The 26,358-nt window shown below is 40.7% G+C and overlaps 1 protein-coding gene across 1 annotated transcript; it reads right to left on the bottom strand.

The window, feature by feature from the left end:
• Positions 1-3,781: 3,781 nt before the first annotated feature.
• On the bottom strand, positions 3,782-16,584 carry LOC124271584 (endoglucanase E-4-like). The gene is made up of 11 exons (XM_046706738.1): positions 16,409-16,584; positions 15,779-16,028; positions 14,659-14,832; positions 14,058-14,245; positions 13,608-13,767; positions 13,262-13,373; positions 10,714-10,864; positions 6,411-6,555; positions 5,607-5,778; positions 4,137-4,327; positions 3,782-3,957 (listed from the first exon to the last, which is right to left on the bottom strand). Exons 1-11 carry the CDS (start codon positions 16,577-16,579, stop codon positions 3,932-3,934), a joined length of 1,740 nt encoding a protein of 579 aa, XP_046562694.1. The 5' UTR covers positions 16,580-16,584; the 3' UTR covers positions 3,782-3,931.
• Positions 16,585-26,358: the final 9,774 nt, after the last annotated feature.

Genomic DNA, 26,358 nt, shown 5'->3' with positions numbered 1-26,358 from the left:
CATGAATCGGGGAACTACCACAGGCATTGAGTTGGTATAAAAATGAAACAGGTGAGTTAATTGAAAACGTTAACGCTAGACAATAATCAGTGTCGAATAATTACCGACTAGGTGTAAAAGATAAATAGTGACGAGCATTACATTCAAAGATAAATAGTGACGAGCATTACACCAAGAGATACATAGTGACGAGCATTACACACAGAGATAAATAGTGACGAGCATTACATAGAGAGATAAATAGTGACGAGCATTACATAAAGAGATAAATTAGTGACGAGCCTTACATAAGAAGATAAATAGTGACGAGCATTGCATAAAGAGATAAATAGTGACGATCATTACATAAAGAGATAAACAGTGACCAGCACTGCGTACAGAGATAAATAGTAACGAGCATTGCACACAGATATAAATAGTGACGAGCATTATATAGAGAGATACATAATGACGAGCATTCCGTAAGAGATACATAGTGACCAGCACTGCGTACAGAGATAAATATTGACGAGCATTACATAGAGAGATAAATAGTGACGAGCATTACATAGAGAGATAAATAGTGACAAACATTACATTCAAAGATAAATAGTGACGAGCATTACACCAAGAGATAAATAGTGACGAGCATTACACCAAGAGATAAATAGTGACCAGCATTGCGTACAGAGATAAATAGTAACGAGCATTACACACACAGATCAATAGTGCCGAGCATTACACACGGAGATAGATAGTGACGAGCATTACATCCTAAGATAAATAGCGACGAGCATTACTTACTGAGATAAATAGTGACGAGCATTACACACACAGATCAATAGTGCCGAGCATTACACACGGAGATAGATAGTGACCAGCATTACATCCTAAGATAAATAGCGACGAGCATTACTTACTGAGATAAATAGTGACGAGCATTACACACACAGATCAATAGTGCCGAGCATTACACACGGAGATAGATAGTGACCAGCATTACATCCTAAGATAAATAGCGACGAGCATTACTTACTGAGATAAATAGTGACGAGCATTACACACACAGATCAATAGTGCCGAGCATTACACACGGAGATAGATAGTGACGAGCATTACATCCTAAGATAAATAGCGACGAGCATTACTTACTGAGATAAATAGTGACGAGCATTACACACACAGATCAATAGTGCCGAGCATTACACACGGAGATAGATAGTGACGAGCATTACATCCTAAGATAATTAGTGACGAGCATTACACACGGAGATAGATAGTGACCAGCATTACATCCTAAGATAATTAGTGACGAGCATTACTTACTGAGATAAATGGTGCCGAGCACTACTTACTGAGATAAATAGTGACGAGCGTTACACACAGATATAAATAGTGACGAGCATTACATACAGAGATAAATAGTGACGAGCATTACATACAGAGTTAAATAGTGACGAGCATTACATACAGAAACGAGCATAATATAGAGAAATACACAGTGACGAGCATTCCATAAGCGATGAACAGTGACGAACATTACATGCAGAGGTATATAGAGCATTGCAGAGAGATTAATGTGATAATCGTATGTTCGCCACTTACACAATTTGAATATCAAAGGGGCGGTGGGGTAGCCTAGTGGTTAAAGCGTTGGCTTGTCACGCCGAAGACCCGGGTTCGATTCCCCACATGGGCACAATGTGTTAAGCCCATTTCTGGTGTCCCCCGCCGTGATATTGCTGGAATATTGCTAAAAGCGGCGTAAAACTAAACTCAGTCAGTCAGTCAGTCAGTTGAATATCAAAACAAGTCGTATATGTGTCTAACGCTGTACAAAGGAACGGGTCAACCACCAGATGTAAGCAATCGATTCTGGCCCAGACAATCCAATAACAACTGCTTTCACTGAATTTGATTAACGAAAGGTTTTGTTGCAGTCTAACAAAGAGATGCATTTGTGCATATAATTTACAACCCAAATGTGTATGTTGAGGGTTGAGCTCAGTTTTAATGTTCTCGAAATTATTAAATGTCTTCCAATTCATGTCATAATGTAATCACAAGCTGTTCACCATTTAACATACCGATACGGATGTCACTGAAATCACTCATGATATTTGCAATGTCTATTGTTCGTTCGTATATTATTTGTATTGATGTTTGGTGGTGGTTTCATGCTTCATACGCCTATTACAATCACCGATGTCACTGCGAGCAAATGAGCAAATGAAAACAGAAAGATAAGAACCGACATGTATTATTCACAGGACATCAAGGCAAATACATTCAAAGGTACTACATATTTTACTCAGTTTTTCGTCTTATATTTCTATTTTCTTAATTGATTATTATTCAAATAGCAATTGCATACGCCATAAATGATTGGTTGATTAGGAATGTAGCCATACACTACCTGAATCAATATAATTATATACTTACTGAAATATTATAGCAATACATTCACTGAAGGGAAGACATAGCCACAAGGAACATAGCCATATATTTACCGAAGGAACATACCCGAAGGAACATAGCCATATATTTACCGAAGGAACATATATATTTACCATATATATTTATCGAAGGAACATAGCCATATATTTACCGAAGGAACATATATTTACCGAAGGAACATAGCCATATATTTACCGAAGGAACATAGCCATATATTTACCGAAGGAACATAGTAATATATTTACTGAAGGAACATAGCCATATATTTACCAAAGGAACATAGCCATATATTTACTGAAGGAACATAGCCATATATTTACCGAAGGAACATAACCATATATTTACTGAAGGAACATAGCCATATATTTACCGAAGGAACATAGCCATATATTTACCGAAGGAACATAAGAAGAACATAGCCATATATTTACCCATATTTTTACCGAAGGAACATAGCCATATATTTACCGACATGAAGGAACATAGCCATATATTTACCAAAGGAACATAGCCATATATTTACTGCCATATATTTACTGAACATAGCCATATATTTACCGAAGGAATATATTTACTGAAGGAACATAGTCATATATAGCCATTATTTACGAAGGAACATATTTACCGAAGGATTATAACCATATATTTACTGAAAGAACATAGCCATATATTTACTGAAGGAATATTTCTGAAAGTCGACATATTGGAACCTAAGTGTACATTTACTGACGAAGCGAAGCCATGATCTGAAGAACGTTCAACCATTTACGAAATCATATGTCGTCTAAGAAATAATACAGCCTTTAGTGACACTTTTGCTAAAAATCAAAACATATTGTTAGATCGTGTGAAGCCCACTTCTAGTATGATCTTACTGTAATATTGCAACAAGCGGCGTAAAACTAACTTCACTCCTATATCCATTTCGAGCAAGTGACCGTTATCTGAAAGGACAATCGATGGCGTTTCTCTGGAGTTACCAAGGAACATCAGCATCAGACGCATAGGCCATCGTCGCATGGTGGGAATACAGCTCTGTCACGTCATGCAATAAATACCATTTGTAGGCAAGTTTTGTGAGTAACATATATTATTGGCAGCTCAGGACGTGCCTACCCTGATACGCTAACCTCTTGAGCCATTTCTGATTTTTAGAGATCCGTTCATACAACTATTTTCCCCTTTACACCTTATATAATTTGTTTGGGTTGAAAGTCTAGACTGTGTGTTCTTTCTTTTCACTAATGTTCTATGTTTTGTTTTATGCTTGCTACTAGACGAGTTGACACTAGACGCACTACCGTGCGTTTACCTCAGTGAGTGAGCACTGATACAATCACAACACCAAGACTTTTTATAAAACATATTCACACTGTCACAAAAGCTACTAACAAAATAAACTAATTCAATGCCATTCAGTATTTTATTTCATTTTTAATACAAACACGTTATGTCTCAACCATGACACTTTGGTGCAGGAACTGCTGGCAACTCCTTAGCTTTTTACAAGATGAGTGAGACCTGAAACAGAATGTTGTAATTAGTTAAATACCTAATTACTCATAATAACTGATTCGTATGATCGGTACCGATTGCAGTTATTGCCTATCTACTAGAACATAACACGAAAATAATAAGTGGGCAGATTGCACTTTCATGATGTTTAGGAACTCTGGCTACAGAAAACACCTGACACTTACCAGCTAAAGCAGACTGGAAGCCTGAGTTGTAGTCGCAGGCCACCTCGTTGTGGACGTAGTCCTCCCTGTCGTCCTTGTAGGAGTCATCTTTACCAGGACCTCCCACTATGGCGCCCACAAGGATATGGGGGCTGGGACCGGAAGAGTGTAAGTTGACCTCTGTGCAGGGAGCTGGAATGTCGGGACAGGAGCTGAAGCGAAGAATGAAGGTAACGTGACACTCACATACGACGTACATAAATATGAGTAAAACTTAGTATTAGTGGTGGTCCGATTATTTGAAATAATCGAAGATTGGTCGCAATGACTAAACGACTAAGCAATCGATCATGTTTTCTCATAATCGAACACAAACAATTTTGGAACACGTGTTTGCATTAACAAATTAACAACATTTTTCGAAAGGTTGGTTTTGTCTGTTACATTTCATAAGTACTAAAAGCTCATTCCAAGTCCTGATTTAATTTATCTTAAAGATTCCAGGAAATTTATGCTCCTAACATAATAGTCATCCTTTAAAGATGTGAAATTTGTAAATGCATTTTTGTGCATTTTGCAAAAAACAACAAAAGAACTACATGTTTTTTGTATGTTTTTTGTGCATTAACAAACATAACCAGGATAATTTGATAAATCTCGCTAAACATTTTCTTTCGATGATTGATCGGTTGTAATGAACCAGTCATCAATTGTGAGATTTTAACCAATTCCCAACACTACTGCAAAATATGCAATATAGAACCCTAACACCTATTAGACTACTGAAATGTAAGTGACCATGTATATTTGACCGTTGTTCCTGACCTCTAATGACGGCACCGAGTCTTCAATAATTTTCAGAGGGCCATTCATAAAATTTTCACAGTTCTTTTGCCCTTCACATGTCTTCAAAGAGAAACCTGGGAATTCTGTTGCACTGATGTTACTGATTTACATGAGGGGCGGTGGGGTAGCCTAGTGGGTAAATCGTTGGCTCGTCACGCCGTAGACCCGGGTTCAAATCCCGACTTGGGTACAATGTGTGAAGCCCATTTCTGGTGTCCCCCGCCATGATGTTGCTTGAATATTGCTAAAAGCGGCATAAAATCAAACTCACTCACTCACTCACTCACTCACTTATTTACATGACCTTCTGATAACCACGTGTTTCACGGACAGATATAGGATTATTAATTAATCACACGTATTTTTAAGAAAGTGGAACTAAGAAGTATTGTTTTGGTTAAATCCGTATAAAGTCAAGAGTATTGTGTTGAAAGACATAGTTTCAAGTTGCAGCAAATTATGGAATACACCTTTGACAGCGTCCGAATAAGGTTGCAGCAAGTTACAGTCTGGACCGTAAACTTCCCGGATGTGCAAAAGAATGTAGTGACAATAGCAACAAACATTAATTTTGTTTTAAAGACATCCACGAGTTATTGTTAAAAATGGAATTTTACAGTGTTTCACCAGTGAAAAACAACTTACGCAGATCTGTGATGAGGATTCCTGGGATATTTGGAGCCGAAGCCGATCTGGTAGCTGATGCCGTACTTGTTGTCCCCGAGGATGTAGTTGATCTGCTCAACTGCCCACTTCCTGTAGGTTGCAGTGTCAATACCAGCATCAGCAGCCAACAGCGCAACAAAGGCAGAGTTAGCTGCAGATACAAGTGACAGAGAGTGTCAAACGGATATACTTTATGACCCAATGAAGATCACTTTCTAGTCCAGTACAGCTTGGCCATGAGTACAACTGATCAAATTTCATTATATTGATATAATTCACCTGCACCTTTTCTCTGAAGCATCTGATAGCAGCTTCTCTATTTTGAGTGAGTGAGTTAGTGAGTCGGGTTTTACTCCGCCTTTAGCAATATTCCAGCAATATCACGGAGGAGGACACCACGACTGGCGAAAACAGCCATCAGTTGGTACCCTTGGCTGATTGATGACAACTGTGTGGCTGACAACTTCTTGTTTATGGCATAGAGAGACGTCTTCACGTAGATTCCTACACTATTATCAAGCTAGAAGAATCAAAACGTCGATCTGTGCAATAAATAAGGAGTTGCCACCCATAAAGTTGTTAGCTTTGTATTTTTGGCTAATGCCGATCAAACAGCCTACAATAAAAGTTTGCATTCTTTTTTATTCAGGAACACAGTGGAGTACGTATCCTCACGAAGTGCACCCTCGTGGTGATTTCCTGTTTTAAATAATTCACTTTTAGAACAAGCATTAACGTTTTCTCAACTGTGTCCCGGACTCCTGCGATATTTGTCATACTGACCTGCATATCTGTTGGAGCCCCACTGGTCTCTCCACGCCTGTCCACATGGAGTGTAGGTGATGGAGCCACCAGGGAGCCAGCCCTTGAAGAAACCCACCACTTCGTCTTTGTAAGCAGAGTCCTTGGTAGCCTCGTACAACAGCAGCTGAATACAGGGACAGGGTCAGGTAAGCATGGATGTAATACAGATCACTAGATATATGTATTCATCAGTATCCACCTTTCCATGAGACCCGTGAAGATCTGGGGTAGAATGGATATTCAGTTACCCATGCTTGTCGTAAGAGGCAACTAACGGGATCGGCAGGTCAGGCTCGCTGACTTGGTTGACACATGTGATCGTATCCCAATTTCGTAGATCGATGCTCATGCTGTTGATCATAGGATTGTCTGGTCGAGACTCGATTATTTACAGATCGTTGCCTTATAGCTGGAATATTGCGGAGTGCGGCGTAAAACTAAACTCACTCGCTCTCTCACTCACTCAATCACCTTTCCATGACATTAATGGAATATGGCTCATACTCTAATACGTTCTCTAAATTTTACAACACAACAAGCTGGGGTTTTTACTATATATTATCCTTATTTGAAGAAGTCAAAACGATACAATTCAAGTTACAATGTTTCTTTCAGAAATGGTAATGACATATGTTGTGAATATTATATAAATATTTAGGAAATATGTAGCCCTGATTTAATTAGTTTTTGGGAACTGAACAAAAGAAGACAATAACAACATGTTATTCACTTTGACACAAACAGCGCCCCATCCAAAGTGCAAACATGTTGATTGATTTAAACATATTTTATTCACAAATGTGAAAGGGATTGGGGACAAGTAATCCAACTTAAAATACCCGCTCCCTAATATTTACATACATACATTTTCAATTATATACAAATTAGGAAAGAATAGAGAGAAGAGATAGGAAAGTTAAGTAGAGGAAGGGATACAACTCATGTGATCACACAAAACGTTTCGATTGATGAATAAAAGTTTGCATACCTTTAGAAACGTATTCATTCAGTTGAATGGTCATATCAGGACTTCCAAATAACATCAATGACAATGTGATTGGAGAGTCTCGATTTACAATACTTTTTAAATTTAACATTAATATTTCCTTTTGGATGTTGTACAGTTTACATTCTAATAGGAAGTGATGTACATTTTCACAAGTATTGCCACAGTAACAAGAAGCTGAATCTTTTATGTTGAAACGATACAGATCATAATTTAGCTGACTAGTCATATATCTCAACTTTGTGTGTATAATATTTAATTTTCTAATTCCAAACGAGTAATATGATGGAGCTACAGGTTGCTCGCACTTTAAGTACGACTTGAAACTTTGTAATGAAGGTCGATTTCTTTCGGTATCAGAAATATTATTCCACATTCTTACAGTTGATGGAAAAAAGGAATCATATGAAAGTCTTAACCTTGCAGAAGGTAGAATTATTTTACTAGCATTCCTAAGGTTATAATTAGATCTTGATCCAACACTATCTGGAGTAATATCTTTTAAGTATACAGGGGCTAAATCATTTTGAATTTTGTAGAATAGACAAAGTTTTCTTTTTTTTCTTCGTTCATCCAGCCTTTCCCAGCCTGTCTCATAATATAGAATTTGACGTGAAGTATATCTAGGTAGACCCGTAACTATTCTGGCAGCTTCTAACTGAAGTTTCTCTAAGTTTTCTTTCTGTTTTACAGTACAGCCATCCCATAATTCACAAGCATATTCAAAGTGTGGTCTGATAAATATCTTATAAATAGTATTGATTGTATTTCTGTTAAGTAAGTATTTCAATTTCCGCATTGATGATATCATTTTGGAGCACGACTTGATAATTTGATTAGTATGACAAGACCATTTGCCTTTTGCTTCAAATGTTGTTCCGAGATGTTTATGATTGTTTACCAAATTGATTTGCTTTCCGTCAAAAAATAATTTCAATTCTTCAGTTTCATCAATCATGGAAAACAACACTGCTTCTGTTTTTTCAGGATTATATGAGACCAGCCAGTTTTTGCTCCAGCTATATAATATGTCTAAATTAGTATTAAGAGGTTTCGATTTCTTTTAGTATTTTTCGATGATTTTCCAAGCGAGGTATCGTCAGCAAAAGTCTTGTTACACAATCTAATTTATCAGCAATATCGTTAACATAGACCACGAACAAAAGGGTCCCAATACTGATCCCTGGGGACGCCAGCTGTTAAGTACCTGGGCTTGGATATAGCTCCGTTTACAAAGACGTGTTGACTGCGATCACTTATGTAACTCGATATCCATTGCAAAAGCAGGCCTCTAATACCATACATCTCTAATTTACGTACAAGCCCTTTGTGCCACACACGATCAAAAGCTTTGGATACATCGCAAAATACCATACAATATTTTTCTTTGTTGTCGAGAGATGTACAAATATGATGGTAAAGTTCAATTAATTGATGGACAGTTGAATGACCTGCTTGAAAGCCTGATTGGTACTTATATAAAAAAGTTTGTTAACAAGGAAATAGTTATACAAGTGTTTGTATACCACTCTTTCAAACAGTTTTCCTATGCAACTTATAAGAGAAATAGGTCTATAATTGGAAACAATAGAGTGATCACCTTTCTTAAACAGAGGCATGACATATGCACTTTTCCACATATTTGGATACACACTATATTGCAATGATAAGTTGAACAGTAAACACAGGGGCTTGGATATGGAATAAACGGTATTCTTTAATAATTTATGACTTATTCTATCCGGCCCTGAAGCTTTGTTTAACTGTAAACATTTTATAACATCAGATACTTCCTTCTCAGAAATTACTATTTTATCTAACTGCATATTGGTCCTTGAGGGAAAATGTGGTAATGGTACATCTTTATCATTCAAACGGGAAATTGATTCGAAATATGTATTAAGTTTTTCAGCTTTTTCCAAATCAGAAAATAGCGTTGGAAATTCATCAACAACATTCTGCTTGAGAGGAGGAATATGCGAAGTAGAGCCCGAGGTTTTAACAATATAACGTAATAATTTCCAATATGAAGATTTATTTTCAGAGTATAATTCCAAAAGTAGGCCATTAATATTAGAGTAGAAGTTTTCTTTCGCATAACATTTCATGTTGTTTACTCTATTTCTCTGATGTTTATAAGCTTTTTTATCACTCTCCTTTTTAGTTTCCTTCGCCTTTCTCCGTAATCGGTCTCTTTTTCGGGATTCCCTCCTCAAATTAGAGTCATACCATGGTTTGTCATTTGGACGAATAGTTACTATTTTTGAAGGAATACATGATTTCACATGTTGAGTAAATTTGTTATAAAATAGTGAACAAGCATTATTAACATTTGAACATCCATTATATAAATCCTTCCATTCTGTATTTTCTATAAGATAATTGAGCATTTCATAAACTCCCTTATTGTAACATCAGATTTCTCGCTTATAAGATATGTTGTTACATAACTGTGTACTTATGTTTACATATGTTCCTCTGTGATCACTTATATTGCTGCAAACATGTTTAACTCACATTATCATTATCACCCTTTGTCTGAATAAACACCACGGATTCGTAACAAGTCCAGAGAAACCTGGGTGCTGTATATTGTTTTAGTAGATACCTGATCAACATTGTCTTAAGTGTACATATTCTGGTTAAATTAATTTGGAACATCTGAATAACAGTTATGAAACACGTAACGCATGCTTGATAAATGTAAGTGGATAAACCATGTAATAGGGACAAAGCTCTGGATGGTCATTCAGGTTTGTGTGTCCCCATTGTCAAATGTCGAAATGAGAATTCGCCACGTGTATCATATCATTTACTGTTCTTCATCGTAAGTGAAGTAAAGTTGCCAACCAAACTGGGTTATGAAAGACATGTATTGACTGCCAGTAGCCTGCTTCAGTTCCTCTTCATAACGGTTGTTGTTGTGTTTGCTTAGATGTTGTTTAACGCCGCACTCAGCAATATTACAGCAATATGGCGGCGGTTTGTGAATAATCGAGTCTGCACCTGACAATCCAGTGATCAATATCATGAATATTGATCTACGCAACTGTCAACCATGTCAGAGAACCTGATCGTCCGATGCCGTTAGTGCCTCTTACGACGAGAATTGGTTGCTGAAGGAAAAGTTTAAACCGGATCTTCACTGGTCAAAAATGTCTAGCGAAATGGGCATCAAACCTATGATGTCGTACAGAAAACACTCTTGTGAACACATCACCACACAGTCAAAACAAAAATGCCCTTCAACATGAACAAGACAAAGACTTGTTTCACCTGGCAAGCGATTTTCTTGTCGTCCCATCCTAGAGCCCATGCCCAGGCATTCTCGTGGAATCCCTTGGCATCGGCCAGGTAGGACTTGTCATTTGTTGCCTTGTACAGCCACATGGCGCCCTCACACATCTCGTCCTTGTCATCACTTGATCTGAAGTAAAAGTTCATGCAAATTGTAGTATGTGCACACTACGGTATATACACAATGAGAGACAACTCCTGCAGCCTTATGTGACGGTAGCGGCAAGCCGATTAGAGTTGCGTCCCTTGGTGACCTTGCATGTAACCCCACCTCCGTAGTAAACAATGAACGTTGAAGTCACGGCTTTATGTGTTCTGTTCGGCTACGGCCTTAGAAGTGTATAGTATTCAAATAAACAGCATAAACTGTTAAATTTAATCGGGTAAACATAATCCGCTGGACCTGGATTCAAGACAAATTGCCAAGTCATTTGATAACCTTTATCCCATTTGGAATTTATCATAAGTAATCTTTTCGCAACCATATACCCTATAATGATCATCACAACATCCACAGAGCGATAATATGTCCAAATCACCTTCCTCCTCTACAAACGTGGTTGCCAACCATTGCAGCTCTGATAATAAAAACACGCCTGTATGTGGCTTACAGAATTTGCGCTTTAAGGGGAAACACGAAGCATTCGTTACTTTCCAGCTGAAGAAGATGACTAGGTATTTCCTCAATAGCAAACTGAATCTGTCCGAAATCAGTAAACACTTTAAAGAATTAAGAGCTTGGTTTGAACTGGTATGAAGTGTGCCATCACTCTAGATGTAGGCTATTAGCTTATATACATCAATATGCCATTCATATGCGAAGAAATATACTCTCCCAAAAAAGAAACGCATATAGGAATTTCAACTGTATTTTTATGTTTATTTTGAAACATCTTGTAGGCTTTATGAGTTAATGAAATATAGCGAAATTGCACACTGGGAATGCAGACGTATCCGTCTTTGGCACCAACTCGAGGAAAGTCAGTTTGAGTGTCACATGGAGACGTGTGGTGGCGCTGAAGTCAATACCTCGTGTGACCACCGTGGGCATCCAGAACTGCACGGCATCGCCTCGGCATCCAAACGAATAAGTCTCAGAATCCCGTGTTGCCCAATCGCAGCCCACTCTGCCTGAAGTGCCTGTGCGAAGTGCTGAAGTGTCTGGGGCTGAGGGTTACGGCGTCGCACCCGTCTGTCCAGGGCAGCCCACAGATGTTCGATTGGGTTTAAGTCCGGTGATCTTGAGGGCCAGGGGAGCACATTGATGTTGTGGTTCTGGAGGAAGTCTCTAGTGTGACGTGCTGTGTGGGGCCTGGCATTGTCCTGTTGAAACAACTCCCTCTGGCGATCAATGATTGGAAAGAGGTGTGGGCGTAGGATTTCGTCACAGTACCGTTGAGCTGTCAGGTTGCCCTGGATCATCACCAAATCACTTCTCCTACGGCAGGTGATCGCTCCCCACATCATAACACTTTCCCGGCCGAATCTGTCGACATGGGGAACGCAAGCGTCGGCGAAACGTTCACGTTGACGTCTGTACACCCGCATTCTTCCATCGCGTCGTTCCAATAGAAATCGTGATTCATCACTGAACCAGATTCTACGCCAATTTGGTAGGTTCCAGGCCAGAACGTTGGTGCACCATTGAACTCGATGTCGACGATGTTGTTGTCGAAGCACAGGGCAAAAAAAAGGTCTTCTGGCACGTAAACCAGCCTCTCTCAACCTGTTCCTGACGGTCTGTGCAGAAAGCCTCCTCAATCCGGGTATTTGTCGAGCGGTACTGGTCGCCCTAGCTGTTCGATGACGCAAGTGATGTACCCGAATGTAGCGATCCTGCGCCGCAGTGGTCGCTCGAGGTCGCCCACTACGAGGGGCATCTGCTACCGAATTCTGCCGGCGATATCTCTCCCAGAGTCGTGAAATGGTGCTTTGGTGAACATTCATGCGTCGGGCAACTGCACGTTGAGACTGGCCTGCTTCAAGCAAACTAATGGCGATATGACGGTTGGCTTCACTTACACGTGGCATTTTGCGTTCGTCAACAATATTCCAAATACAGTGACTAATCGACAGACAGCGATTAACCTTTTTATACCCATCATTGAGACTATCAGATCCCCAACTTTCACGTGCATTGCATGTGAATTGTGTATTCTGTGATACTACACGCCGAAGTTGAAAATCATGCTGTTAAATACGGGTATTTTACGGATGGTGCGTTTTGTTGTGATGTTTCAAAACATAAACACCATAGGACTCATAAACAGAGCAAAACCTTTTGTAAAATAAATCACGTTTTAATTCATTGCTACATGAAATTGCTATTTTCCTGATGCGTTTCTTTTTTGGGAGAGTATACTTTACGTGTAACCTTAAACCCGTTACGAGGACACCACAAGATCGCTAGACATACGTACGAGCATAATGGCACGTGTCTATGGATGAATATATCCATATGTTAGAATTGATATGCGTACGGTTAGAGCTTCACTCTGAAAATGACATGCACAAAGACCATACGTACGAGTAGAACTGGCCGGCATCCGAGATACTCTGACTGTACTTTCCAGGGTACTTCTTTCCGAACGCATAGATTTGCTTGGATGCAGCCAGAAGTTTATTTGCGTAGGCATGATCTAGCATGGGAAACATTTTGTCATGTCAGCAAGATATCCACAAATGACTGATCAGAATGTCATCAACTATAGGTAAGAGGACAGACGTTTCAACAACATGTTGTTACAATTGTACTTTAAGTGCTCGGTGCTTATCTATTATAAGCTTCACCATTTGAAGATCTGTCCAAAATATGGAAAGGAATTTAACACTGATACTGCCAATATCATACATTTCCTTGACGTATTTCTCACCTCTCTGTTTGAATGCCAGATACCCAGCAGCTAGGGAGGCAGCAATCTCTCCAGCAACATCTGATCCAGGTTTGCTTGGTGTGAGTTTGTAGGCGGGTCTGGCCATCTTCATGTCCTCAGCACGGCCCCAGAAGTGGTGGTCATCATTTCCTTCTCCAACCTTTTTAAAACCAGAAACTAAATATGGGAACACAAAATAATATATTGATCGTGTGTTTACAACGTGTGTTGAATAGTTACTCACGATTATCTACCCAAACAGATTACACACGGGGTAAACATGGCGTCCTGCTATACTGCAATAGCGGCAGACATATAAGCGAGTTATTTTTATTTGCAACTTTGCATCATCTATTGCTCAAGGTGCAGTTCATGATCTATTCCACATCGTTCAGCCATACCCATCAGTACAAACCTGCTTTAGAATACACCTGGTATACTGCATCTCACCTGTGCATACAGAGTCTGACTGGATGGAATCCAGCACTTCAAGAAGTAGTCTAAGGGCCACTTGATCATGTCAAAGAATTTGTCTGTTTGTTTCGTTGTGGCATAGGCATCTTTCCACTGTAAGTAGCCCCACAGCAGGAGGGTGGAGGAGCTGGACATGGGCAAGCTGAACTTGACGTGGTCACCGGCTGGAGGGAAGAGTAAGTACATTGGAAGCCCTCTAAACCGGCATGCATTGGGACCGGCAAAAATGGCGGTATAGAGGGCCTGCCAGTTAGAGAACCTTTGTAGTTCAAAGTCTCTTTTTACGAGGACACGGAAAAGTACCAGATAGAGTCATAACTTACAGAAAAATAAGGGAAGCTGAACCCAAAAGTCTCCTCACAACTTTTGAGGTAAATCCAGCATGCTCATTATACCAAGTGTCCAAACAACGTCATGTGATTAAAATACGAAATGGTGTTCGAAAAGGACATTTCAGAGTTTCAAACTTCACTGACAAAGAATAAAAATTCCCTATTTTAATTCGATCATTTTGACTTGGACAGTGTTTATGGGTTCTAAATATAATCAAATAGTGTCCAGGGAACCAACTACTGACCATCATACCAGCCCCCGGTCAGATCCTCCCCATTATCTCCCTTGTCTCCCAGGGCGGAGTCACCTCGCCACTTGATGGGGTTGTTGGCCGGAAGTTTGCCGGATCTCTGAGCGTCATAGAACAGGATGGACTTGCCAAGAGCTTCGCCATAGTTGTATCTTTCTTTACCGCCTCCTGCAACACGGAATATACCCTTTACATAACTTGTGCCTTTACAGATATATGTCATTCTCTACATCTTCAACTACCACAATTTGCTATGCAGAGTTGCGCTCCGTAGGCGTGCCAGAAGATCTGTGCCTGTGGCTTTGAATTTCTAGATTTTTTAACATTATACCCTTTTAGCAAAATGACAAACTTCATAAACCTGCATTATACTTGTCGTTACTTCATTGTCGGGCGGCCTTAGAACACCCCCCTCACTGGTTGATTCATGACTATGCCATTAGCTAAACCCCACGTGTATGTGTTGTCGAATGATTGTTGCATGACTTCTGTTGATTTTAGTTTAAGCTCATTTTGGAACGGTCAACAGTTTACTATTCAGAGTTAAAAGTGGTTTTAAAATACTTATATGTAGACAGAGAAAACATGGCTTTAATAAAACCCTAAAGTTAGATTGCTAGAATGCCCAATCTCTGGTCCATAATCGATTATTTACAAACCGCATTTTGAACCCGTGAAGATCCGTGTTACAAATAGTCTTCAGTAATCCATGTTTGTCATAAAAGGCGACTAACAGGGTCGGGTGGTCAGGCTTGCTGACTTGGTTGACCGGCATCGTATCCCAATTGCGTAGATCGATGCTCATGCTGCTGATCACAGAATTGTCTGGTCCAGACTCAATTATTTAAAGACCACTGCAATATAGCTGGAATTTTGCTGAGTCCGGCGTTAAACAACAAACCACGACAAGCGTACCGCATTTAACAGAAAACATTGCCACATATCGTCAATATTTAAATCTACATGCCCTTGACACGAACAGACAACACGTAGTTGGACTACATCTGGCTATCAATCTCATTCCAGCCCTGTAAGAGTACATAACTTTTTCTGTTCATCTTTGAAACAGCAACTTTATATCGATGCTATCACAAAGCACATCTGGGAAAAGCACCTGTATGCACAGGGGCCTGAGTACCGCTATGGGTACTGGTGGGGGTGCCGGTGTTGGAACCACCGGAGTGGGAGCTACCGGCAGCCATGCCCTCAACTGTCAGGGTGGCCTTAGGGGCGATGTTGCCACTTGTGTGACCCACAAAATCCAGACAGAGTTTGTCTCCGGCGTGTTCATCAGCGTTCCACTGTTTGTTCGTCAGGATGTATTCCTTCCCTCCATTGGTCTTCTGGACATTGGCCGTGCTGACCTGTAACCAACAGTATGGCATTATACCTTGTACATACAGTCGTACCTACAATCACGTGTAGTATAGGATATCGGTCGAAAGAAGCACTTTACTTCTTCAGCATGTAATTACAGCGTACATAACCATAACGCTTCCCGTGTCGTCCTAAGATACCTAAGATTAAATCAAATGTCACATTGTCCGGAAAGTGTGGTTCTGAATAGTTTTAGATACGTTATTATTGTCTGGATAGGTATTTTGTCCGTGGTATTTATAAGTATATATAGAAGACGGCTTCACCTTTTATTGTTTTATCAACGCTAAGGAGCCTTGAGCGTGAATAGTATAGTTAAGTATACGTTCCATATGCATAAACCAATATTAAACCATTTTAACCTCACATCTAGAGAATCGACGGCCTGAGAGAACGTTAAGTGTGCCTTCCAGCTATGAAGGTCTTTCGTGATCGTGACGCAGCCCTTCGCCTGGAAGCCGCCGTCCCAGTGGTTACTAATGGGGACGTCAACCGCCGAAGCTGCAGCCGCTAGAGCTGCCAATACCAACACCAGCATGATGTCTGAGGAGAACAGAAAATACTATCTAGATTATCCTTCGGTAATGTTTCTATAAAAGCAACAAATAAACATTTCTAATAATCACGATAAAATCTACTGAAAACAGAGTATAATTCCGAGAAAATGACATGAGCACGTGTCTATGAATCACTATCAAGTAGTAACGACACCAGGTGTTCAAGAAATACGTGAGCGGATTCTGCCCCAGCGACAGAGCCCATAATAAACACTTGCAATGACGTGAGATTGTTTCACCTGAACAGGAACATCTGGCCTAAGTCACAAGGAGATTGTACCTGACATCACGTTGGTGGGAAACACGACTCACGTAACACCCGTTTGTTACACAAAGCATGCTGCGAGTGCCAACATTCTGATATCACTGGATATCAAAGGATATCGGGGCGGTGTGGTAGCCTAGAGGTTAGAGCGTTGGCTCGTCACGCCGAAGACCCGGGTTCGAATCCCCACATGGGTACAATGTGTGAAGCCCATTTCTGGTGTCCCCCGCCTTGATGTTGCTGGAATATTGCTTAAAGCGGCATAAAACCAAACTCACTCACTCACTCATTTATTTACATGACCTTCTGATATTCAGAGGACAAGTTGTAAGGACAGAAATATGATGATTAATTAATCACACGTATTTTTAAGAAAGTGGAACTAAGAAGTATTCTTATGGTTAAATCCGTATAAAGTCAAGTAAGTCAGTCAGTCAAAGGATATCACTGATACTCATTCTAAATATGTGCAAAAACAGCGTTTCACCCAGCTCACTCATCCACAACTGTCATTGATGTGAGTTTTTATGGGTCACTATGCATAAATATCAACTTGTTGGACATATTATACATGATTGTCAGGGGTGTAACATCAACGTTACATGTGTCATCAAGGTGTCCCTCATTAATCCATATCTGTAGACGGATGGCCTTGAAGAGCCATGTAATAATGGCCACATGCTGCTAATGTCACCGCTATGTGTTGATAAGGTAATTGCGTTTTCCTTTAGCAAATGGACAATCAAACCCACTCCATTGTGTAAATCTGGCATTGCAGATCCTAACATATTTTCTGGAAAAATGTGTTGATATCTGTTTTAAATGTTTCATTTTACACATTTCCACAACAATACGTATGTCTGAAAACATAAACAATTAGGGGAATAACAATAAATATAGTTATATTTTTTTTTTTTAATTTATGTGGTCCAAATTAGCGGGAACTAATCCTCACATGTTCTATCTTCCATACATTCTAAACTGGACATGTGTTGTGAAGGAGATCGATGTAAGACTGACCCACAGATAGAAGCATAGAAATCTGAAGCTCCGAAAAACACAGTGTCATTGTGTCTACATAACTGCCAAACAATCTGTCTATATAGATAAACTAGAGGAAGGCAATGCTATCCAAAACATGTCGCACCTCTCTCCCATCGATGGTATGGTATCTTACCGCAATATGGAATCAGCTATATACCTCACGTAGTCTCCGAATGCATGTTTGCTACTGCTACATTAAATGTCTCACCTTTGTTGAGGTTGCTCCAAACCTAAGTCTTTCCTTTTTATAAATAAACATTTAGTTTTGTCTGATATGGCCAAATGCGTATGTGTTTCTAAAGGTTCATTATTAATAAAGGCAAGTCCTTCACCCATAATGGTATTTTCATAATATGGTGCTTCAAGACGTATGAAGACCAGATTGTGCCAGAGACTGACGGGAGTTTAGATATTAGACTAACACTCCTGAAAACATGACAAACCATCATTTCCCATCAGTGGTATCCTTACCTGTAACCCGGAGCTGTTGCAGGATGGCTACCACCTGCTACCATCCTTATCGGATAGTGGTTGATGAACACAAGCACATGAGAGAGTCGAATCATGCTGTCGATATTTGGTCAAATACCATAACATTGTTCGTAAACATCTAACAACCGATATCTGTCGGAATATTGTTTAAATCTTTTGCTTAATTTTCATATATTACAGATCCTAAGAACCAAATCGGCTGTTTTGAGAGATGGTATTTCATTTGAGGCATACACGGGATGAAGATGTTCGATAACATACATTCACTTCTTTAACCATGATCTCGGTGTCCTGTGATAGAAGTGACATGGCAAGCATGCGTGCCACAGAATAATTCGTATATCAGTCGTGAAAACCTAGCAGTTGAAACATACACTGTATACACAGGCTTACCTCCTGCCTTCCGACCTGTTACAAGGCTACAATAGACACTGTAGTCGTCCCACCTCGCCTCAAATAGTTACCAAGCACCCGTCTTATCTTGTAAGCTACTTATCACTCACCAATAACAATGAAACACGTAGACCCAAGTCGCTTTACATAGGAACGTTTAAAAGTATCATACACATTTAGAACCGTTTGTAAAATTAAAAAATGTTGAAGGATTTGCCACAGCATGGGCGTGGCCAAACGTGAGTCTGTGTACACGGCACATGCCACAAATCATGTGAGCAATGTTTGGCAGCATGAGTGTCTTTGGTCCTCCCCCACACTGAAGCAAATACACTCCCATTGGATCTGGAAAGGAACACTGACTGCACAGGAAGACATTGCCCGTGGTTAACAGTGGCATGTGTATTTCATTGATGATTGCATGCAGGCTCATAATGACTCAGTGAATTATGCCATTGGTACAATAACGAAGACCCATCAGAGCTGTGTAGGAGGGGCATGAATGTGGTGATTTAATGTCAACGACAAAATTCATTATTTCCACAATTATTTTGATGTAGAGCAAAGCCGGGCCTTCCGAGTATTTGGGTGGGTGACCGTCATGGCTTCTGATAGCGTCTAGGGCTACCTACTGAAGCATATGCAGTGTTTTCTTGGCAAATGTAAGCAGTGCATGAGTATCCGGAATAGCTGTTGTCAGACTAAAAATCGAGTAAAAATGATCCATTGTAGCTCCACGAGTATAAACGAATTAATTACAGTAAAACATATTCTTCGGAAACAGAAATCTACGTTCCTAGTGTAAAACGCCGTTTGAGGGACAACAACCCGATGTGACGTTCCTTAGGAGTTTATCACATTGTCATTGTCATTGTACCCCAGTTGCGTAGATCGATGCTGATCACAGGATTGTCTGGTCCAGACTCGAATAATTACAGACCGCATCCATATAGGTGGAATATTGCTAAGTGCGGCGTAAAACAACAAACAAAACTCTTTTGAAAAGGTTGTGATAATGGAAAGCGACAAAATTCATTCAAGACAGTTATACGATTCAGGTTGCAATGAAGATGTTAATGTATGTAAAGACCTATGTTTGGTGCAGGCTAAATATGCAACCAGCTAGGATTCGATAGCATTTTACTATTGTTATAATCATTGAACTTTAAGTGTTTTTTTCTAACCTTTGTAATTGTTGTTGTCTAATCAAAGTACGATTACCTTTCGTTGTCTGGAAGTACATATATTAACCACCTCTTGGTATTGAAATGTGTTCACGAAAAAGCTAGCGTATCCTGCCTAACCAGGCAGCTGTAAAATAAATGCAAGTTGTTTTGTGGTAGTGCAATTCATTGTGAAACACTCATTCTCTCGAATTGTAGGACAATGATGTGCTTGTTGCTGTATGTCGATTAGGGGGTCACGTGTAATCTGGAAGCTTCTTGAACAACATAGATCTACCCAGTATTGTCTAATCTAGCATGTTACAGAATGTTCTGGAAAGACCGACACCAATTAAAGGAACAAGGACCCGCATGACATCAAGACTACTTGTCTATGAAGACGGTTACATTCAACCTGGATAGCCAGCCTAGGAAGCTCGACCATTGGTGCTGCTAGGAGAATATGGATAGCCAGCCAAGGAAGCTCGACCATTGGCGCTGCTAGGAGAATATGGATAGCCAGCCAAGGAAGCTCGACCATTGGTGCTGCTAGGAGAATATGGATAGCCAGCCAAGGAAGCTCGACCATTGGTGCTGCTAGGAGAATATGGATAGCCAGCCAAGGAAGCTCGACCACTGGTGCTGCTAGGAGAATATGGATAGCCAGCCAAGGAAGCTCGCTCGACCATAGGTGCTGCTAGGAGAATATGGATAGCCAGCCAGGAAGCTCGACCATTGGTGCTGCTAGGAATATGGATAGCCAGCCAAGGAAGCTCGAGGTGCTGCTAGAGAATATGGATAGCCAGCCAAGGAAGCTCGACCATTGGTGCTGCTAGGAGAATATGGATAGCCAGCCAAGGAAGCTCGACCATTGGTGCTGCTAGGAGAATATGGATAGCCAGCCTAGGAAGCTCGACCACTGGTGCTGCTAGGAGAATATGGATAGCCAGCCAGCTCGACCATTGGTGCTGCTAGGAGAATATGGATAGCCAGCCAAGGAAGCTCGACCATTGGTAGCTGCTAGGAGAAGAATATGGATAGCCAGCCAAGGAAGCTCGACCATTGGTGCTGCTAGGAGAATATGGATAGCCAGCCATAAGCTCGACCAGGTGCTGCTAGGAGAATATGGATAGCCAGCCAAGGAAGCTCGACCATTGGTGCTGCTAGGAGAATATGGATAGCCAGCCAGCCTCGACCACTGGTGCTGCTAGGAGAATATGGATAGCCAGCCAAGGAAGCTCGACCATTGGTGCTGCTAGGAGAATATGGATAGCCAGCCAAGGAAGCTCGACCACTGAAGCTGCTAGACCATATGTCGACCATTGGTGCTGCTAGGAGAATATGGATAGCCAGCCAAAGGAAGCTCGACCATTGGTGCTAGGAGAATATGGATAGCCAGCCAAGGAAGCTCGACCATTGGTGCTGCTAGGAGAATATGGATAGCCAGCCAAGGAAGCTCGACCATTGGTGCTGCTAGGAGAATATGGATAGCCAGCCAAGGAAGCTCGACCATTGGTGCTGCTAGGAGAATATGAATAGCCAGCCAAGGATGCTCGACCATTGGTGCTGCTAGGAGAATATGAGTAGCCAGCCTAGCAAGCAAGCTTGACCTTTGAACAGTTATTCCATTAAATAGTTATTCATTATTAAATACTGGTAAGAGAGGCAACCATTTGGTTGAGAAGCTTTCAAAAGTATTATTTCTTCTGGAAATGAATTTTTCAGTGGTGAATATGTCTTTCAACATTCTTAGAAGAGCAAGTACATGTATAAACATATCTCTTAGCAGAGAAAGTTGTGCGATTTAGTAATGGATTCTTATCTCAAATACCAAATCCAAATCAAACTTTTTGTCAAATACTTTCCCGAATTCCTGAGTACTTTCCTTGAATCTAGTTTGTACTTCCATTGTGACTGTGTTGCAGTAATACATGGCGTCCAAGACCACAGGTGCGACCCCATGTCCAGTCACGCCATTCGGTAATGAACATATATTGCTGTACCTATAGGGGTACTCTAAAGACAATTTTGATATATGGTTCTTGTTTTCCCCAGCATGTTGAAGCACAATCAAATTTTGATCCCTCAAGTGATCTTGGCCCTTGAAATATGCTTACCGGGTTGGATTAGGGTGAAGGTCTTCATGTGTTTTCTGCTGTGAAGGACTATGTTTATAATCCTTTTGGCCTTGCCTCATGATAATTCTGAGATGGGTTTGTTAGTGTATGTTTTATCATTTGGTTTGGGCTTTGGGAGTTTGTGAGGCTGCTATGGGTAATTTAATAGAAATGGACAAAATGAAAAGAATTCATAATGATAACGTCACACTCAGCACTATGCCAGCTATTTGTCTAATCATCATGATAAAGGTAAACATGACAGCCGGGTGACAAATTCCTAGCGTTTTTGGCACTCCCCGGTCAACTACGACTGCTACGGGCCATATGTTTTTTTTATCAGAAAGTTATGTAACTGACTATGTTGTGCTAACACTAGGCTATCGTAAAATGATACAACTTTGACATGCCAATATAACTAGAAAGAAATAGAATGTTTCTATTCAGAGTATTGCCACTATTGCATCTGTACTTAATGTATCAGACTGAGATAGGGCTGAGAATTGTTATGTAAAATTGTAATAACTTTCTGTCTTTTCTAGACTAAGCTGACTAAGATAATCAGTTCTGAAGAGAAATTAGTACAGATCATTTATCATCTTCTTCAAGCTTCGAGATTCGTTTAAGAGTTTGTTTACTTGTGTATGGTTATATCTGGCCGTGCAGATTGAGTGTGTCATGATGTAGATATGGGTGACGCCATGTGAAACAACATCCCTATGCTATTGATCCGATCAGCTTGAAACCTCCATGAAGGAAGGTCAATAGATGCTGGACCACACTATAGTTCCTCCGCTATTTTTGTGCGTAAACATGATGGTAGCTACAAACACTGTTCAGACATGGAACGAGTGATCGTTCTTTCTCAAACTGATTCTTTCCCAAGAATCGATAACGTCACGATCAGTCACGTTAAGTACATCAGAAAGTTTAACCTAATGAAAGGGTATTGGCAAATTCCACTGACGGATGATTCCAAGCCTTTGTGAGTCCAGATGTACTTTATCAATACAAATGTAGGCCATATGTGCCATAGACAGGTCAGATCTGTTCATGCAGTGGTGGTAGCTAGTTCACCTATCCCACTTTCCCAATACGAAAAAGAATTGATGAGATTCCTGGAATATAGTTACTGAAATAACTTTTGCTGAAAGGACATATCCATTACATGTACTGAAATAAGGTAGCCTTGCATTTACTGATGGAATGTTGTCCATCATTTACTGCAGACACATTGCCGTACTTAATGTACTAAGTCTCATATACTGAGTCAAAAAAGAAACTTCACATTCTTTCTTCAGGGCACTATAAAAGAACAAGAGATGGTAAGATGGTGAAATTGTTATTATTTCATTGCTGAGATCTGTGTGATGTACTCGATACACTTACAGTGCCATAATCAGTTCCATTAGACTACACCGCCGTTCCAAAACATGGGTATACAGAATGTCAAGTCACAAGAATATAAATGCGAAATTTCTCAGTCCAATATCGTGTATGGCCGCCCTGCGCATTCACCACTGCCAAACACCATCTCCTCATCGACTGCCTGATGCTTGTGAACACGTGGTTGGGGATTCTGCGCCAAGTTCCTGCAAACTCTGAGGTTGGTTCCTACCACGAAGCCTTCTCCCAAGTGCATCCCAAACGTGCTCTATTGGATTAAGGTCAGGGGACCTCGATGGCCAGTCCATGACGTTCATTCCAGCGTTTTGAAGGAAATTTCGTGTCAACATCGGGGTATGCGGCCGAGCATTATCATGCTGGAACTGTAGACCTGGGCCATGAGCCGCCATGAAAGGAACGAGTTCAGGGGTGAGCACCTGGTTGCGGTAAGCAGCAGCTGTGAGGTTTCCACGGATGACCAGAAGTCGGGAACGGTTGTTCCCACAGAAAGCATTCCAACACCATGCAACTTCCGCCCCCGAATCTGTCGACTTCCTGTACACAACATTGGGCATACCGTTCACGACGTCGTCTCCAGACTCTATGCCTGCCGTCCGCGAATCTGAGGGTAACCCTGGATTCATCGCTAAAGACGACTCGATTCCAGTCTCTCTGGGTCCATCGGAGGTGACGTTGGGCCCACAGCAGACGTTGACGTTGATGAAACGGCGTCAATATTGGCCCACGATATGGACATGGAGAATGGAGATAGGTAGCCCTAACCCGATTTCGAATGGTCTGTGAGGACAGTCGACCTCTAAACATCTCAGCCCTTGTTCGTGTAGCCGGCAGAAATCTGTCACGTAGGTGACGTAGGACGATTTGACGGTCTTCTGCTCGTGACGTCACACGTGGACGACCCGACCTTGGGCGATCAGAAGTGGTGCCAGTTTGTTGTAGACGAACTTGCAAGTCATACACAGTACGACGGCTGCATCCTGTTGCTCTTGCGACGTCAATAACTGATCTTCCCGCTTGCAACATGCCAACGGCACGTTCACGTCGCACATTTGACAATCGTGGCATTTCAAGTACCGTTAGAACTGTGGTTTAAAAGTGTTTTTTCAATTCTTGAGACCAATGCAAACACGTGCATATGACGAAAACTTCGATGCGAAGATCACGTGATCGACTGCACGTGCAAAACCTGATTTGGCACTAACGTCATTTGCACGACGAATGGATGGGTTTGAGTGGGTTTTGCTAACGTTTTTCTAGAGTCGAAGGATAGGGATCCCATTTCGGATACATAGATGTATCATCAGAGACAAATTATTCATTATTTTTCAAATTACATTTTGTGAAGTTTCTTTTTTGACTCAGTATATTTACAGCAGGGAACAGAACTGGATTTTTAAGGAGTGGGTGACACATACTCATTATGTACATGTTCACAATACGCCTTTGTTTTAGAGAAATCAGATATCAAATTTCTGAGCATATGCTGCAGAAAATGGCTCAAAACAATAACGTTATGATGTCTACCATGAAGGCCTATAGCATACAAGCAAACTTGAAATGTTACAGAAGTTTAGTGTTGTTTGCTAACAAGAACAGCCTTTTAAAACCAAACCTTGAAGGCACCTGAGAACTTTAATGAGATGGACGTGAGATGATGTGTGTGTGCGCGTGCGTGCGTGTGAAGCTGATTTCAAGAGCATCACGGTTACCATACCTCTGTCGGAGATCGGTACTCGCATCGTAAATTATTTATACGTTACTCTCGTCTCCAGTATATACCATTTCACATCAAAGGTCTTGTCAACCCATGTCTTAGCTAAGATACATAGCGCTCACATATGCTATGAAGCACCTCTATAGACCGCAATAGGGGATATCTTTTGTCACACTTTCCCGCACCCGTTACGATTATTACGCATGAAAAACTTATATGTATCACTTCTTTGTACTTAAACCTACAAATGTGCACTATTTTCGTTATCAAAATAGCCATATTTGCAAGCCATGAAACATCTAAGTCGATCTCTCGCATGTGAGCGGCGCCATTTTGAATTAGGTGACCTGTGACACGTCGGGATTCCCTTACTGAAATAGTAATACACCTCAGCGCTATGTAACTCATGTATGTAAGCGCTATTGCTCAGCTATTGTCTGGAAATGAAGTACGAGTGGACGGAGGAAACATGGTCCTATATAGTGCCACTGCGGGGCCAGCGTATATATGCACGCGTGGGTTCGCACAGTGATTAAAAAGACGGTAGAACATGTACGCTCAGCGCTCACCACTCGCGTTCCTGTTACTGAAGACGCCTTTCGAACCGATTCTCAGAAACCAGTCGGCTTTTCGATAAATTCCAGTAAAAGCTAATGGTTGCTACCGAAATGGAATGGATTTTCCGATTCTGCAATTCAAAATTATGCACTGAACTAGTACAAGTGTGTTTTTTTATGTGTAAAATTGTTTTGAATTGAAAGTGTATCAGTTTATTAACGTTTCTCTATCAGTATATGTGTTGACAAATTAGGGATTCATAGAAAACTCGATTTCCGCATTGTTTTCAGCAACCCACACCTGTCGTAAGAGGCAACAAAAGGGATCGATTGGTCAACCTCACTGATTTGGTTGACTCATGTTGTGAAATACACAATGCCATTTTAGAAGGGATTACACTTTCTCAGTAAAGTACAGATTGGTACCCATCCGGGATTCGAACCCACACCCTCAGAGTCAGGCACCTAATCGACAGCACACAAAGACAGATGCCTAAACTCAACCCCCTAAAAGTACTAGAATCTGTACTTTACTGAGAAAGTGTAATCCCAAATATAACATATGTTGACTCATGTTGTTGATCTCTGGATTGTCTGGTCCAGGCTCG

This window comes from Haliotis rubra, unplaced genomic scaffold (assembly GCF_003918875.1).
Source record: "Haliotis rubra isolate DU_JTF1 unplaced genomic scaffold, ASM391887v1 Scf1612, whole genome shotgun sequence".
In the NCBI taxonomy this organism is placed as follows: Eukaryota; Metazoa; Mollusca; class Gastropoda; order Lepetellida; family Haliotidae; genus Haliotis; species Haliotis rubra.
This window is presented reverse-complemented; position numbering and strand designations above follow the sequence as displayed.

Bases quoted from the DNA above. Each gene is read 5' to 3' on its own strand.
- LOC124271584 (XM_046706738.1), bottom strand. From the start codon at position 16,579: ATGCTGGTGTTGGTATTGGCAGCTCTAGCGGCTGCAGCTTCGGCGGTT. The intron at 10,865-13,261 runs GTACGTATGGTC...CTTTTACTTCAG, and splicing joins GATGCCGGCCAGTTCTACTC to ATCAAGTGATGACAAGGACG. The intron at 6,556-10,713 runs GTGAAACAAGTC...CCCTGTATTCAG, and splicing joins ACAAGAAAATCGCTTGCCAG to CTGCTGTTGTACGAGGCTAC.